Consider the following 14,047-nt stretch of genomic DNA (forward strand, 5'->3'; position numbering starts at 1 on the left):
AGGATAGCAACAATGTCAAAATGGAGATCTGAGCTGGCAACTTGTTTAGATGCTGAATCACACTGTACTCTGAGTTTCTAATAACTTCCAAGAATTCCTCAACATCTTTGGTCATGATCCTGTCCCTGACGGGTTCGACTGTACCCTTGCCAATCTCGTTCCTTCTCTTTTCTAATTCCTCGGGAGTATAGTAGCGGCCACTCCTAGTGAACCCAGATAGCCCTAAAGAGATATTGGAATAGGCCTCCTCTTTTCTAGCTCAAGTGGAGATCAAGGACACATCATATTTCCATAGGACACGATGGCTATCTTCATAAGGGAATGGCTTTTGGCATGCGAATGATAACACCTTATTGAGTCTGCAAATTGGGTGCTATAGAGAATGTCTTCGAATTAACGACCAATAGACTTGGCAAAATGGATTCAAGGGCCTTTGAGTCGAATACCCCAGAGATTCCTGAGGTAGGCTTTGGCAGAATAAGAGGATCGAACCCTCAGATAGTAGGAACAATGGCAATTCGCTCCTGTACTAATGATGGAGTCGGTCCTACAATCAAGGTTATCGATTCTGTTCCGTACCAGCCGGTACGGTCGGAATATACCATACCAGCTAACAATCCGGTACGTTCAACCCCCTTATTTCGTACCGGAAAAAATACCGGCCGTACCGGCGAAATCCAGCTGTACTGGCCGGTAAATGGATACTAGACCGAAACATGAAAAGCCCTTCTTTTGTTAATTTTGACATTTTTCAAGGGCAACATGGTAATTTTCCTAAATCCTAATTCTAAAACCCTAGCACTACCCAGTACCCGCACAACCCTCTTTCTTTCTTTCTCTCTCACGCTCTCTCTCAGCTGCACTGTCTCTCACTCCCTCAGCCACTCTATCTCTACTCTCTAGGCAGCTCCGCTGCTCTGTCTCTCACTCTTTTGGCCCCTCTGTCTCTAGGCTGCTCCGCTGCTCTGTCTCTCACTCTTTCGGCCACTCTGTCTCTAGGCTGCTCCGCTGCTCTGTCTTTCACTCTCTCGACCACTCTCAGGTAAAATTTTGTCTTAATTTTTTCTGTGTGGAATTATATTTCATGTGGACTGTGATAAATAACAACTTGATTACTGTGTTCATGAATTGATAGCAAAATTGATTATTGTGTTGACACTGTGTTCATGAATTGATATATATTGTTGTTTCATTCATGACTTTGGTTAGCTTGAAATATTTGGTTAGTAATTTACAACTTAGTATGACTATTAATAAAAAGGTAACTTAGAGTTATTAACAAATTATTGATGGTATATATGCAGTGTGAATTATGACTGAAAATCAGTCAAGTGTAGCATCTGGCCCGGCTGTAAGATCCAAGGATCCAACATGGGCTTATGGCCGTGTTGTGCCGGATGCAAGAAATAACACCCAGTGTACTTTTTGTTGTAAAATGATAGGGGGGGGGGAGGAATTACTAGACTCAAGTATCATTTAGCTGGGATTCCGGGTGATGTTGAAGCATGTAAAAAAGTATCTGAAGATGTAAAATGGCAAATGAAACAGTTCATTGAAGATTTAAAGAAAAGTAAACAGAAAAAAAAAAAAAAAAAAAAAAAAAAAAAAAAAAAAAAATAAAGAAATTGCAAATTCCTATGATGTAAAGGAGGAGGAGGAGGAGGATGATCATCATCATGATGAAGGTAATAATGATAATGAGAGAGGGGGTTCAAAGAGTCATTCATTAGTTAAATTATAACACCAAAGAGAAAGAAAAAGTTGGAGAAAAGTCAAACATTAAATTCTTTTTTGCTCCAAGAACAAAACCTGGTTCTCAACCATCCATAAGGTCTTCTTTGGCCTCAAAGCAAATGGTTGAGAAGGCAAGAATGAATTTTGCAAGATGGCAGTACCATGCTAATATACCTTTCCATGCCGCTCGCTCTATGTATTATCAAGAAGCTTTAGATAGTGTAGCAGCTATTGGGCCTGGTTTTAAGGGACCTTCTTATCATGACTTGAGTAGGCCTTTATTACAAAAACATGTGGGTGAAATGAATGATTATCTCTTAGATGTGAAAAATAATTAGAAAGTTTATGGGTGTTCAATAATGTCAGATGGGTGAACAAATCAAAAGAGAGCTCCAATCATTAATTTTTTAGTGTATTGTCCTAAAGGTACCATGTTTCTTAAATCCCTTGATGTGTCAAGCCTAACAAAGGATGCAGATACATTTTTTAAGTTGTTTGATAAAGTTTTTCAAGAAGTTGGGCCTGAGCACATTGTGCAGTTCATTACAGATAATGATTCTTCTTACCAGTCTGTAGGAAAGAAGCTAATGCAGAAATATGGGTCATTCTATTGGTCTCCTTGTGCAGCCTATTGCATTGATTTAATGTTGGAAAATTTTTCTGATATTAGATATTTTCCTATCATTGATGAAACCATTCAAAAGGCTAAAAAAATTACCAAATTCATATACAACCACGGCAAGATTTTATCTTTGATGAGAAGCGACTTCACTAATGGTAGGGATTTGATTCGTCCAGCCATCACAAGGTTTGCAATTGAGTTTTTAAGTCTTCAATGACTAAGTTCAAGAAAGAACTTAGGAAAATGTTTACTTGTGATCAATGGGTCGAATCTTGACATGCTAGAGATGTCATGGGAAAGGAGGTGGCTGCAATTGTTTTGGAAGATAAAGAGTTTTGGTTACAATGTCAACAAATAGTGAAGATTAGTGAGCCTTTGGTTAGAGTACTACGTCTTGTAGATGGGGATGAAAAACCATCAATGGGATACTTGTATGAGGCAATGGATAAAGCAAAGAGAATATAAAAGCAAGGTTGAAGAATAAAATTTCTGCATATATACCATTTAATAGTGTCATTGATGCTAGATGGGATAAACAACTCCATAGTCCATTACATGCAGCAGGTTGTTATCTCAACCCTGGAATCTTCTTTAGGCCTTCATTTAAGAAGCAAAAAGATGTTACAAAAGGCCTACTTAGTACCATTACAAGGCTGGTTTCTGATCTTGATGAGCAAGACATTCTTAGTTCTCAAATTGAATCATACAAAAAGTCTTTAGGTGACTTTGGAACGCCTATGGCAATCCACCAACGTGAAAAACTAAGTCCAAGTATGCTATATGTATCTATACATACATAAATATATATATTTCATTTGAAAGTTTGTTATTTGCTTTGTACTAAATTAATAATTTCTTTTATTTTTGGAAGTTGCTTGGTGGGAGCAATTTGGAAATGACACTCCAGAATTACAAAAGTTTGCAATTCAAGTGCTAAGTCAGTGTTGTAGTGCAACTGGTTGTGAAAGAGCTTGGAGCACATTTGAGTTTGTCCATTCCAAGAGGAGAAATAGGCTTGAGCATAAACGTTTGAATGACTTGGTGTATGTTCGTTATAATCTATTGTTACAAGAAAGGTACGTTTTTAAATATATTCAATTTTTATTTTGAATGATTAGAAAATGTCACCAATGTATGATATTGATTTTGGTAGGAACATTAGAAGGACAAAGGATTATTTGGATCCTATAAGCCTTGATAATATTGATTTAACGGAGGATTGGGTAGCTGAGGAATCTAAATTTCTGTTACTAACTGAGGAAGATGTGAATTGGGCTAGCATTGAAGAAACATTAGCAACAATGACTTTGGAAGATGATGATGATGATGATGATGTTGTTGTTCTTCATGAGGATGATGGTGAAAATGATGTTGTGTTGACAAATGCTAATACTCATGTATATTATGGTCCTGATGTAGATCCTTTTGAAGGATGGGAGTAGATGATCTATGTAATTTGTGTTAATTATTTGTTTTCTTTGTGTGCAATGAACAATTTTATATTGTGTTTTGTTTTTTTTTTTTCCTTTTTCTTTTAGTTGATGCTAAAGTTTAAAACTATGAATTATTTGTTCTTAATTAAAGTAATGTTTGTAAGGTTGAATTTATTCAACCATCTAATTGGCTTGATTCCGTGCCAAATTTGCTTGTAATTCGGCATTTAGTAACCTTGTATTAAGGTGGGTTTGATGTAAGGGTAGTGAGTGAGATAGAGTGAAGATTGCTCAAGAGTGTGCAAGAAAACAGAGACTCGCGGCTGGGACTCACGGGTGACTCGCGGCTGCAAGCCGCCAGACGCAGCACACGTGCCAAGCATGCTGGAAGGTGAACAGTCATGCAAGCTGGAGCACTACAGGACAAAACAGGACAACTGGCCATATGGTTATCTCGCAACTGGATCTCGCGACTTAGTCAAGCCGCGAGGTTAAGCCGCGAGCCACCCCTATTTTGTAAAACCTGACGTTTCACATTCCTCTCCTACTCCAGTATAAATACCCCTTTTACCCACGATTGTGAGAGAGCTTCCAGAGAAAATTTTGAGAGAGAAACCCTAAAGAAAAATAAGATTGATTCACCCACAATCTATACCTTAGAGTCTCTTCAAATTCTTCATCTCTCTTCCTCTCTATTGTCAAATCCTTGAGAGGCATTATACCAAACCTGGTTCTCACCATCATCATCACTGTGAGACAGCTGTTTGGATTTCTGGGAAGCAGTTAGGAAGGAACCAATCTTCATTGGTTGATGCTACGGTCTAGTAGCGGAATCCGGGAAGTTAGAAAAGAAAAAGGTTCGGCGCAACCTCGTTGGAGTAAGAAGCTTGGAGGGCTTAGGTGCACTGGGTAGATTAGGCTTGGAGGGTCTATTGCTGTCCATGTATCCCAACTGTATTTTTTAGTGGATTGTTTATCGCTTGGAGGGCGGCGGAGAGGTTTTACGCCGAGGGCTTCGGTTTCCTCTTCGATAACACATCGCGTGTTGTCTTTGTGTTTGCATCTTCCTTCCTCTCTATCTTTGCCTTTTTATTATCTGTTGTGGATTGTATTTTGTTTTGGCTTAGATAGTTTTTAACCAATTTCATATTATAGCATATGTTAAGTTTCCGCACACTAGTTGTTTGACATATTGCTTGAATTGGTTAAGTTGTAATTTGGGGGTCTAAACGTTCAAAGGTGTTTATACACGTTTTTGAACTTTCAATGTTTTATGGTAAACATGAATTTTTGAGGTATTGTTGTAAGGTTGAATTTAATCAACCATGTATTGGCTTTATTCCGTGACAAGTTTGCTTGTAATACAACACTTAGAAACCCTGTATTTAGGTGGGTTTGTTGTAAGGGTAGTGAGTGAGATAGAGTGTTGATTGCTCAAGAGTGTTCAAGAAAGCAGAGTCTCGCGGCTGGATCTCGAGGGTGACTTGCGGCTGCAAGCCGCCAGAAGCAGCACACATGCCAAGCATGCTAGAAGCTGAACCGTCATGCTAGCTGGAGCACTACAGGACAAAATAGGACAACTGACCATTCGGTTATCTTGCGATTGGATCTCGCGACTCAGTCAAGCCGCGAGGCCAAGCCGCGAACCAGCCCTATTTTGAAAAACCTGACGTTTCACATTTCTCTCTTACCCCAGTATAAATACCCCTTATTCCCACAAAATATGGGTGACTATTTAGAAAGAAAAACCCTAAGAGAGGTTTCTTCAAAACACCCACCCAATTAGAGAGAGCTACTCATTCTTAGAGAGAAATCTTTGTAGTCTCTTCTCATTCCCTCTCTCATTGTCATACCTATTAAGAGGAGATTTCTATCCAAATACTACCCACACCCATTTAGAGTGTTGAGTGTTTTTCGAGTTTTGGGAAGTATTGAAAGATGCCAAGGATGGCGGATGCTATGGATCATAGCAGAATTCGGTAAGCTAGAAAAGAAAAAGGTTCGGCGCAACCTCGTTGGAGCAAGAAGCTTGAAGGGCTTAGGTACACTGGGTAGATTAGGCTTGGAGGGTCTATTGCTGTTCATGTATCCCAACTACATTTTCTAGTGGATTACTTACCGCTTGGAGGGCGGCGGAGAGGTTTTATGCCGAGGGCTTCGGTTTCCTCTTCAATAACATATCGGGTGTTATCCTTGTGTTTGCATCTTCCTTCCCTTTATCTTTGCCTTTTATTTTCTACTGTGGATGTGATTTATAATTGGCTCAGGTTGTTTTCCAATTCTGTTTTATAGTTTATGTTCATTTTCCGCACACTAGTTATTTGTCATAAAGCTTGAATTGGTTAATTTGTTTTTGGGGGTCTAAACATTCAAGGGTGTTTTATACACTATTTGAACTTTCAATTGGTATCAGAGCGGGTACACTTGTTGTGGTTTAAATACCTAAGTCTGATCCTTGACCCCTTGTGTTTATTTGCCATGGATTGTGCTTTGTATGCCTCTTTGTATGATTTGGTTGGTGATGAATGTAACATGCCACGTGTTTGTGAAAATGCTTCTATGAGTGTTAATCCTCATAAGTGTGATGACATGTCATTTGAATCTATGGGTGTTGTTGACAAACTCTTGATGAAAAATGCTAAGAAGTTTCAAAAGAATTTGAGCAAGTTATTTTGTGAAAAGGATGAGTTGATTGCTAAGCTCAATGAATCCAACAAATTGGTTGAGAAATATAAAAAACTTGCTGAAATTTCTCTTGAAAAGCTGAAAGAGTTTGAATGTTTGAATATGGACTTGGATCCTAAACTTGTTTTGTCTAACAAACTTGTTGATGATCTTAAATGTGAAAATGAATCTCTTAAGATGCATGCCAAGTGTTTAATTGTTGAACCTATTGTTAAAAGGATGAAAATATTTGTTGCAATCATATTATGGTACCCGATTTTGTGCCTAGTGTGTTTTCTACCTTAAAGGATAAATCGGTGTACATTCCTCCACATAAAAGAAATCAAAAGGTGGAGAGAAAGGCTATTAAGTCAAAGCCTTCATTTAGGTCTCAACCTAAGGTTTTGAATGGATCTAAGTTTGTTCCAACTTGCCACCATTGCGGTGTGATTAGTCATATAAGACCTCAATGTCATAAGTTGAAGAGGGAATAAAACCATGTTGCTAGATCCCTTCCCAAAAAGCCTAGTGGATCTAAACACGTTGTTTGTCACTGTAAGGTTGTATTTAATCAATCATCTTATTGGCTTTATTCCATACCAAATTTGCTTGTATTTCAGCATTTAGTAACCCTGTATTTAGGTGAGTTTGTTGTAAGGGTAGTGAGTGAGATAGAGTGTTGATTGCTCAAGAGTGTACAAGAAAACAAAGACTCGCGGCTTGATCTTGCGGGTGACTCGCGGTTGCAAGCCGCCAGATACAGCACACGTGCCAAGCATGCCAGAAGGTGAACAGTCATGCTAGCTGGAGCACTACAGGATAAAACAAGACAACTGGCATACGATTATCTCGCGACTGGGTCTTGCGACTTAGTTAAGTCGCGAGGCCAAGCCGCGAGCCACCCCTGTTTTGAAAAATCTGACGTTTCACATTCTCCTCTCACCCCAGTATAAATACCCCTTATACCCACAAATGAAAGAGAGCTTCCAGAGAGAATTTTGAGAGAGAAACCCTAGAGTAAAATAAGATTGATTCACCTACAATCTATACATTAGAGTCTCTTCAAATTCCTCAATTCTCTTCCTCTACATTGTCAAACCCTTAAGAGGCATTTTACAAAAACCTTGTTCTCACCATATTTATCACTGTGAGAGGGCTGTTTGGTATTCTGGGAAGCAGTTAGGAAGGAACTAATTTACATTGGTTGATGCTACGGTCTAGTAGCGGAATCCGGGAAGCTAGAAAAGAAAAAGGTTCGGCGCAACCTTATTAGAGCAAGAAGCTTGGAGGGCTTAGGTACATTGGGTAGATTAGGCTTGGAGGGTCTATTGCTGTCCATGTATCCCAACTACATTTTCTAGTGGATTGTTTCCTTCCCTTTTATCTTTGCCTTTTATTATCTGCTGTGGGTTGTGATTTTAATTTGGCTTAGATAGTTCTTCCAATTCTATATTATAGTTTATGTTCATTTTTCGCACACTAGTTGTTTGACATAAAACTTGAATTGGTTAATTTGTAATTTGGGGGTCTAAACGTTCAAGGGTGTTTATACACATATTTGAACTTTCAATTGGTATCAGAGCAGGTGTACTTGTTGTGGTTTTATTACCTAAGTACGATCCTAGACCCCTATATTGTGGTAGCTGTTATGGAAAATACCATGCTGAATTGTAGTTTAAGTGTTTGTGAAAATGACTCTATGCATATGTTTAAAGGGTGTCTTACCAGTGAACTTGTAGAGTTGTTAAAAACTAAGAAACATGCTAGGATATTTGTTCACATGTTGGAATATTTTGAAAATCAGAATCATATCTTACACAGTAGCATATCTGAATCTAAATCGTTGATTAAGAAATATAAAAGAAATAATAGAAAGCTGTGTGAGATGATTGAGAGTCTGAAAATGAAAGGTCAATCTGACAGAAGCATGAAAACTGATGATGAGTTTTTGTTTGAAGGTCAAGAATGTTTGTCTCATGTGAGCTTGTTTGTGCATACCTCATTAAAGGTGTTTAATGCATGCTTGTGGTATCTTGACAGCGGTTGCTCTCGCCATTTGACAGGGGATAAGTCACTATTTAAGACACTCAAAGAAAAGGTTGGTGACTATGTGACTTTTGGTGATGGAAGTCATGCTCAAGTCCTAGGCAAAGGGACTATCGAGATACCTAGATTATCGCTGTTGAAAGATGTGTTATACATAAAAGGGCTGAAGACAAATCTGCTGAGCATCACTTAAATTTGTGATGATGATTTCCTGGTACAATTCTCTAAGAAGGGATGCTTGATCATCAATGAAGAAGGGATTCAGGTCTTGGAGGGGAATCGGACTACAGACAACTGTTATGGAGTAGTTCCCACGGCACCCATTTCGTGTAGAAGTGCTCATGTTGATATGTTGGAACTTTGGCATCACAGATTTGGGCATGCTAATTTCAAACAAGTAGCTAAAGTGTCCAAACTTGAAGCAGTTGAGGGACTTCCTAAGTTTGGAAAGGTGAAGAAGACCATTTGTGGTGCATGCCAAATGGGAAAGCAAACAAAGGCAAGTCATCACAAGGTGAATGTGATTGCTACTTCTCGGTGTTTGGAGTTACTTCATGTTGATCTAATGGGGCCTACCAGAACTGAAAGTCTAGGAGGAAAGAGATACATTATGGTCATTGTGGATGATTACTCAAGATACACTTGAGTTGAATTTCTTAGTGAAAAATCAGAAGCATGTGAGAGGTTGGAAATTCTGTGCAAGAAACTACAAAACGAGAAAGGGGTCCCTATTACCAAAATAAGAAGTGATCATGGCAGGGAATTTGAGAATACAAGATTCGAGTCTTTCTGTGAAAAGAATGGAATCAAAAGGGAATTTTCAGCCCCCAAAACTCCACAACAAAATGGAGTGGTAGAGAGAAAAAATCGAGTGATTCAGGAAATGGCGAGAGTCATGTTGCTTAACAAGCAAATACCTCAAAAGTTTTGGGGAGAAGCTGTCAACACCTCATGTCACATTGGCAATAGAATATTTTTCTTAGTAGGAACAAAGAAGACTGCCTATGAGATTTGGAATGGAAAGAAGCCTAGAGTGAAGTATTTCCGGGTGTTTGGAAGCAAATGTTATATCCCAAATGATCGGGATAATCTTGGGAAGTTTGATGCGAGAAGTGATGAGGGTATTTTTCTTGGGTACTCTACTACGAGTCGGGCGTATAGAGTTTTTAACAAGAGAACTAAGACAGTGATGGAGTCCATCAATGTCAAGATTGATGATGCCTTGTCTAAGGTGGAGATGATTGATGATGGAGAAGGGCCGAGCACCAAAGAACCCGATGTTGAGGTCGAAGCTCTTGATGTAGAAGTTGAAGAACCTACACCAGAAGAAGAATCGAGAATCGACTCCCATCAACCCAAGAATGGAAACGAGATCAATGTCTAGAACATCAAGTCCTTTTACTCCTCCGAAAGTCCATCCTCCCATCTCTCGAAGTGATGAAGTCTCCATATCAAAGAAGCCATCTTCAAGAGTAATTAAGAACCATCCGGAAAGCAACATCATAGGGTCTCTAGATGAAGGTCTTCACCTCAGAAAAGGAAACATCCTGTTGGCCAATCATGTAACATATCATTGTTACCTTGCTCAATTTGAGCCAAAAAGGGTAGAAGATGCCCTTCAAGATGAGAATTGGGTTAAGTCAATGCATGAAGAGCTGAATCAGTTTATGAGGAATGATGTGTGGGAACTTGCTCCAAGGCCTGAAAATGTTCATGTCATAGGCACAAAATGGATTTTCAAAAACAAAACCGATGAAGATGGAGAGATAATTCGAAACAAATCTCGGTTAGTAGCTCAAGGATACACTCAAGTAGAAGGAGTAGACTTTGATGAATCATTCGCTCCTGTGGCAAGACTTGAATCCATTCGAATTCTCATGTCCATTGCATGCACTATGAACTTCAAACTCTATCAAATGGATGTAAAATGTGCATTTCTGAATGAATACCTAAATGAAAAAGTGTTTGTTGAGTAACCAAAAGGATTTGAGGATCCTCACTTTCCTGATCATGTGTTGAGATTGAAGAAAGTCCTTTATGGCTTAAAACAAGCACCTAGAGCTTGGTATGATCGGCTTACACATTACCTCCGAGATAAAGGATTCAAAAGAGGATATGCCGACCGAACTTTGTTTATCAAAAATGATGAAGATTATCTCCTTGTGGCACAAGTTTATGTTGATGACATAGTGTTTGGGGCTACCATTGAAGATCGTGCTATTGAATTTTCTGAGGAGATGAAGAAGGAATTTGAGATGAGTATGGTGGGGGAACTCACATTTTTCTTGGATCTTAAAGTCAAACAACAGAAGGAGGGTATATTTGTTTCACAAGAGAAGTATGCTAAAAACATTGTCAAGAAGTTTGGACTAGACTCCAAAAAACATGCCTCCACTCCTATGAGCTCATCTACTAAACTGAATGTTGATTCTTCTGGAGTAGAAGTAAGTCCTACCTTATATAGGAGTATCATTGGGAGTTTACTCTATCTTACAGCTAGTAGACCAGACATTGCATTCAGTGTTGGTGTTTGCGCCAAATATCAAGCTAATCCAAAGGAATCTCACCTGACTGCAGTTAAGCAAATCATTCGATATGTTAATGGAACTTCAAACTATGGTCTATGGTATTCAACAGACTCAAATGCTTGTCTTGTCGGGTATTCAGATGCTGGTTGGGCTGGTAGTGTAGACGATCGGAAGAGTACTTCAGGAGGCTGCTTCTACCTTGGTAACAATCTTGTCTCGTGGATGAGTAAGAAGCAAAATTCCGTGTCTCTATCTATTGCTGAAGTAGAATACATCGCTGTTGGAAGTTGCTGCACTCAGCTTCTTTGGATGAAGAAATTACTTCATGATTATGGAATTCCTCAAGAGACGATGTGTGTCTTTTGTGACAACACCAGTGCCATCAAGAATCCTGTCCAGCATTCAAAATCTAAACACACAGAGATACGTTACCATTTCATTTGAGATCTGGTAGAGGAAAGAGTTGTGTGTCTTGAGTTCATACACACCGACAATCAAAAGGTGGACATCTTCATCAAGCCTCTCGATCGTCCACGGTTTGAATCACTCCGTAAGACCATTGGTGTTGGTACAATTCCTTGACTCTCTTGTGTGATGTGTGCTTCACATATTCATAATATGATAAGTTTGTTTGTCGGGCACACATTACTTTGTTGGCTTTTTGTGTAGCATGATTTTGATTGTTTGTCTATTTGTGCATACTTTTGTTCATTTTTTATCAATCTTTTTCTTCTTTTATGTCAAATATCCAAAAAAAAAAAAAATCACATAAAAATACTTGAAATACAAGTATTGCTTGACATAAAAATCACATAAAAAGTTTGATTGACATACTTGAGTTTTGTCTCAATACTTGTTTTGCCTTGTACCTTTGTGCTAATGGCTTTGTGCATTTTCGAGCATACCTTGTTTCTTTGCACTTTTATCACTGTGGGAGAAATCTTGAAATCTATGTGATTGTTGTAAATAGATCTTCAAACTTGTCATGAATGATGAGTGAATGGTTATGATGATCTTGAGACATGCATAGACTTGTGTTTATATATCTTCCCACTCTTTATTTTTGTTTTTGCTAAAAAGAGCTCACCAAATGTAAATCTCCAAATGAAAAGAGATATTGAGCTGCAAAAGCCTGTCACACATACTAGTATTCGACTAGGAAAAAGGGAAAGCGACCAAAAATTAAAGTGAATGTTTATTCAAAAAGCCAAAGGCTAGTTCATTAAAGTGAAATATCAAATATCACTCTCACATTGAGAGGTGATTGTCTCGAAAAGGATCAAAAAGATCAATTGTTATGATTGAAAGTGGAGTCAAATGTAAAGCTCCAAGATATGTTATCAAGTTTTGTGGGAGGTCATATATGCATATTTCTATAATTGAGATGGATCACATAATCTAGTGCTAATTGTGTATACCTTGATTGAATTGATCATTGAAGCTTCACATTAGACTAAGGACTATCTCTTTGTTGATATCCACACACAACACACAAGTCTATGTTCAATAAATGCCATATTCATTTGTGTAATTTTACTTGATGAAATGTGTTTTCACATGCTCAATCTTTGTTGATTCAAGCACAAAAATATTTTGGAGTGTTTTAAGTGTTTTTGGAAAGTATTTTGTTCTTAAAATCTGTAAATTTCAAAAATTCATTTTTGCCCTGTTTTGACGACTCAGTCGCGGGTAAGTCAAGTCGCAGGCCTCAGTCGCGAGTTCGCGGGTCATTTTTGGCGACTTGTTCGCGAGTGGAAGGTCCAGTCGCGAGGGTTACTCAGAGATTTTCGCGGCTCAGCTCGCGACTCCCTCACGGGTAGACCTTCCAGTCGCGAAAAAGACTTAAAAATTTTTTCAAAATTTTGTCTTTGAGTGTTTTGGTGACTTGTTGGTGACTCACTTCAGTCGCGAAAATCGCGTGTTCTGTAAAATGAGCTTATTTTCAACACTTTTCCCAAAAAGGGGTTCTCATTTGCCTGTCTTGAACTCTAGGTCTATTCATTTTCTGATCTTACTTTCACTTATGCATCATCACTGTGGTAATCTTCAAATTCTTTCTACAACTTGTTACCATTCAATCTATCTTCAAGGAAAGGTATGGGTTTTGTTCTCTACTCTTTGTTTTGCATTTTCCTCATGTTTTTGTGTTCTCCTTGGTGTTCATATTTCCCTTACCTGTGTTTGATCTCTTGAGTGTTTGATGTTCTCATTTTTGTGTGGTTTTAATCTAACCCACTCTATTGTGTAGCTACATTTGGGACATTTTTGTCCTTCATTGCAATTTTCTGGACATTTCCATCTAGTTTTTAGGGTTTCTTCATTATCCCTAAATTGACACTAACCCACTGCTAATAATTTCTGTTGGATTGTGTTCTTTCCTTTCCTCTATTCATGATTCAAACTGGAAATGTCACCATTCAAGAAAGCAGCTGTGAAAGGAGGCAGTTCCAAAGGGAAGGAACATGTCATTGATGTTGATGACTACTCACCTCAAACAAAAGAGACTCGTTCTTCATCAAAAAGATTCGATTCCAACAAGTTCAGATCCTATGCTGCCTATCAGTCTCATGAGAATTATTTCCGAAATGCTACACCATTACTAGAAAGACCTGTTGATCAATTATCACTTCATGACACTGACTTTCCGAAATGGTTTGCTCACAAGGATTGGAATTACCTTCTCTCTGATCTGGATGACACGTATGAAGATTTGGTAAAGGAATTTTATGCCAACGCGATTGTGGAAGAAGATGAACTTAAGTGCTGGGTTAGGAAAAAGAGTTTTTCAGTCTTTCCTGCATATTTGGCAGAGATCCTTCACATCAACCGACCAATGCTTCGACACTCACCGGTTTATGATGGTCTTTGTCCAGATGAGGAACTTCTCAAGGAGGGTCTTGGACAAGACTTGGAATTCTCATCCAATGGAAACTCCGTTAGTGTTTCCTCTCTTCCTCCAAAACTGAGAGTGCTTACAATTGTGATGTTTCACAATTTGTACCCTTTATCAAGCACTGGGT

The 14,047-nt window shown here is 38.6% G+C and overlaps 1 protein-coding gene across 1 annotated transcript; it reads left to right on the top strand.

Moving 5' to 3' along the window:
• The first annotated feature begins 417 nt into the window (after positions 1-417).
• LOC115964687 lies at positions 418-3,798 on the top strand. Its single transcript, XM_031083948.1, has 7 exons — positions 418-621; positions 1,328-1,418; positions 2,161-2,542; positions 2,641-2,787; positions 2,883-3,127; positions 3,228-3,432; positions 3,510-3,798. Exons 1-7 carry the CDS (start codon positions 418-420, stop codon positions 3,796-3,798), a joined length of 1,563 nt encoding a protein of 520 aa, XP_030939808.1.
• The last annotated feature ends 10,249 nt before the right edge of the window (positions 3,799-14,047 follow it).

This window comes from Quercus lobata, chromosome 10 (assembly GCF_001633185.2).
Source record: "Quercus lobata isolate SW786 chromosome 10, ValleyOak3.0 Primary Assembly, whole genome shotgun sequence".
In the NCBI taxonomy this organism is placed as follows: Eukaryota; Viridiplantae; Streptophyta; class Magnoliopsida; order Fagales; family Fagaceae; genus Quercus; species Quercus lobata.

Bases quoted from the DNA above. Each gene is read 5' to 3' on its own strand.
- LOC115964687 (XM_031083948.1), top strand. From the start codon at position 418: ATGGATTCAAGGGCCTTTGAGTCGAATACCCCAGAGATTCCTGAGGTA. The intron at 2,543-2,640 runs GTTTGCAATTGA...TTGACATGCTAG, and splicing joins ATTCGTCCAGCCATCACAAG to AGATGTCATGGGAAAGGAGG. The intron at 3,433-3,509 runs GTACGTTTTTAA...TGATTTTGGTAG, and splicing joins AATCTATTGTTACAAGAAAG to GAACATTAGAAGGACAAAGG.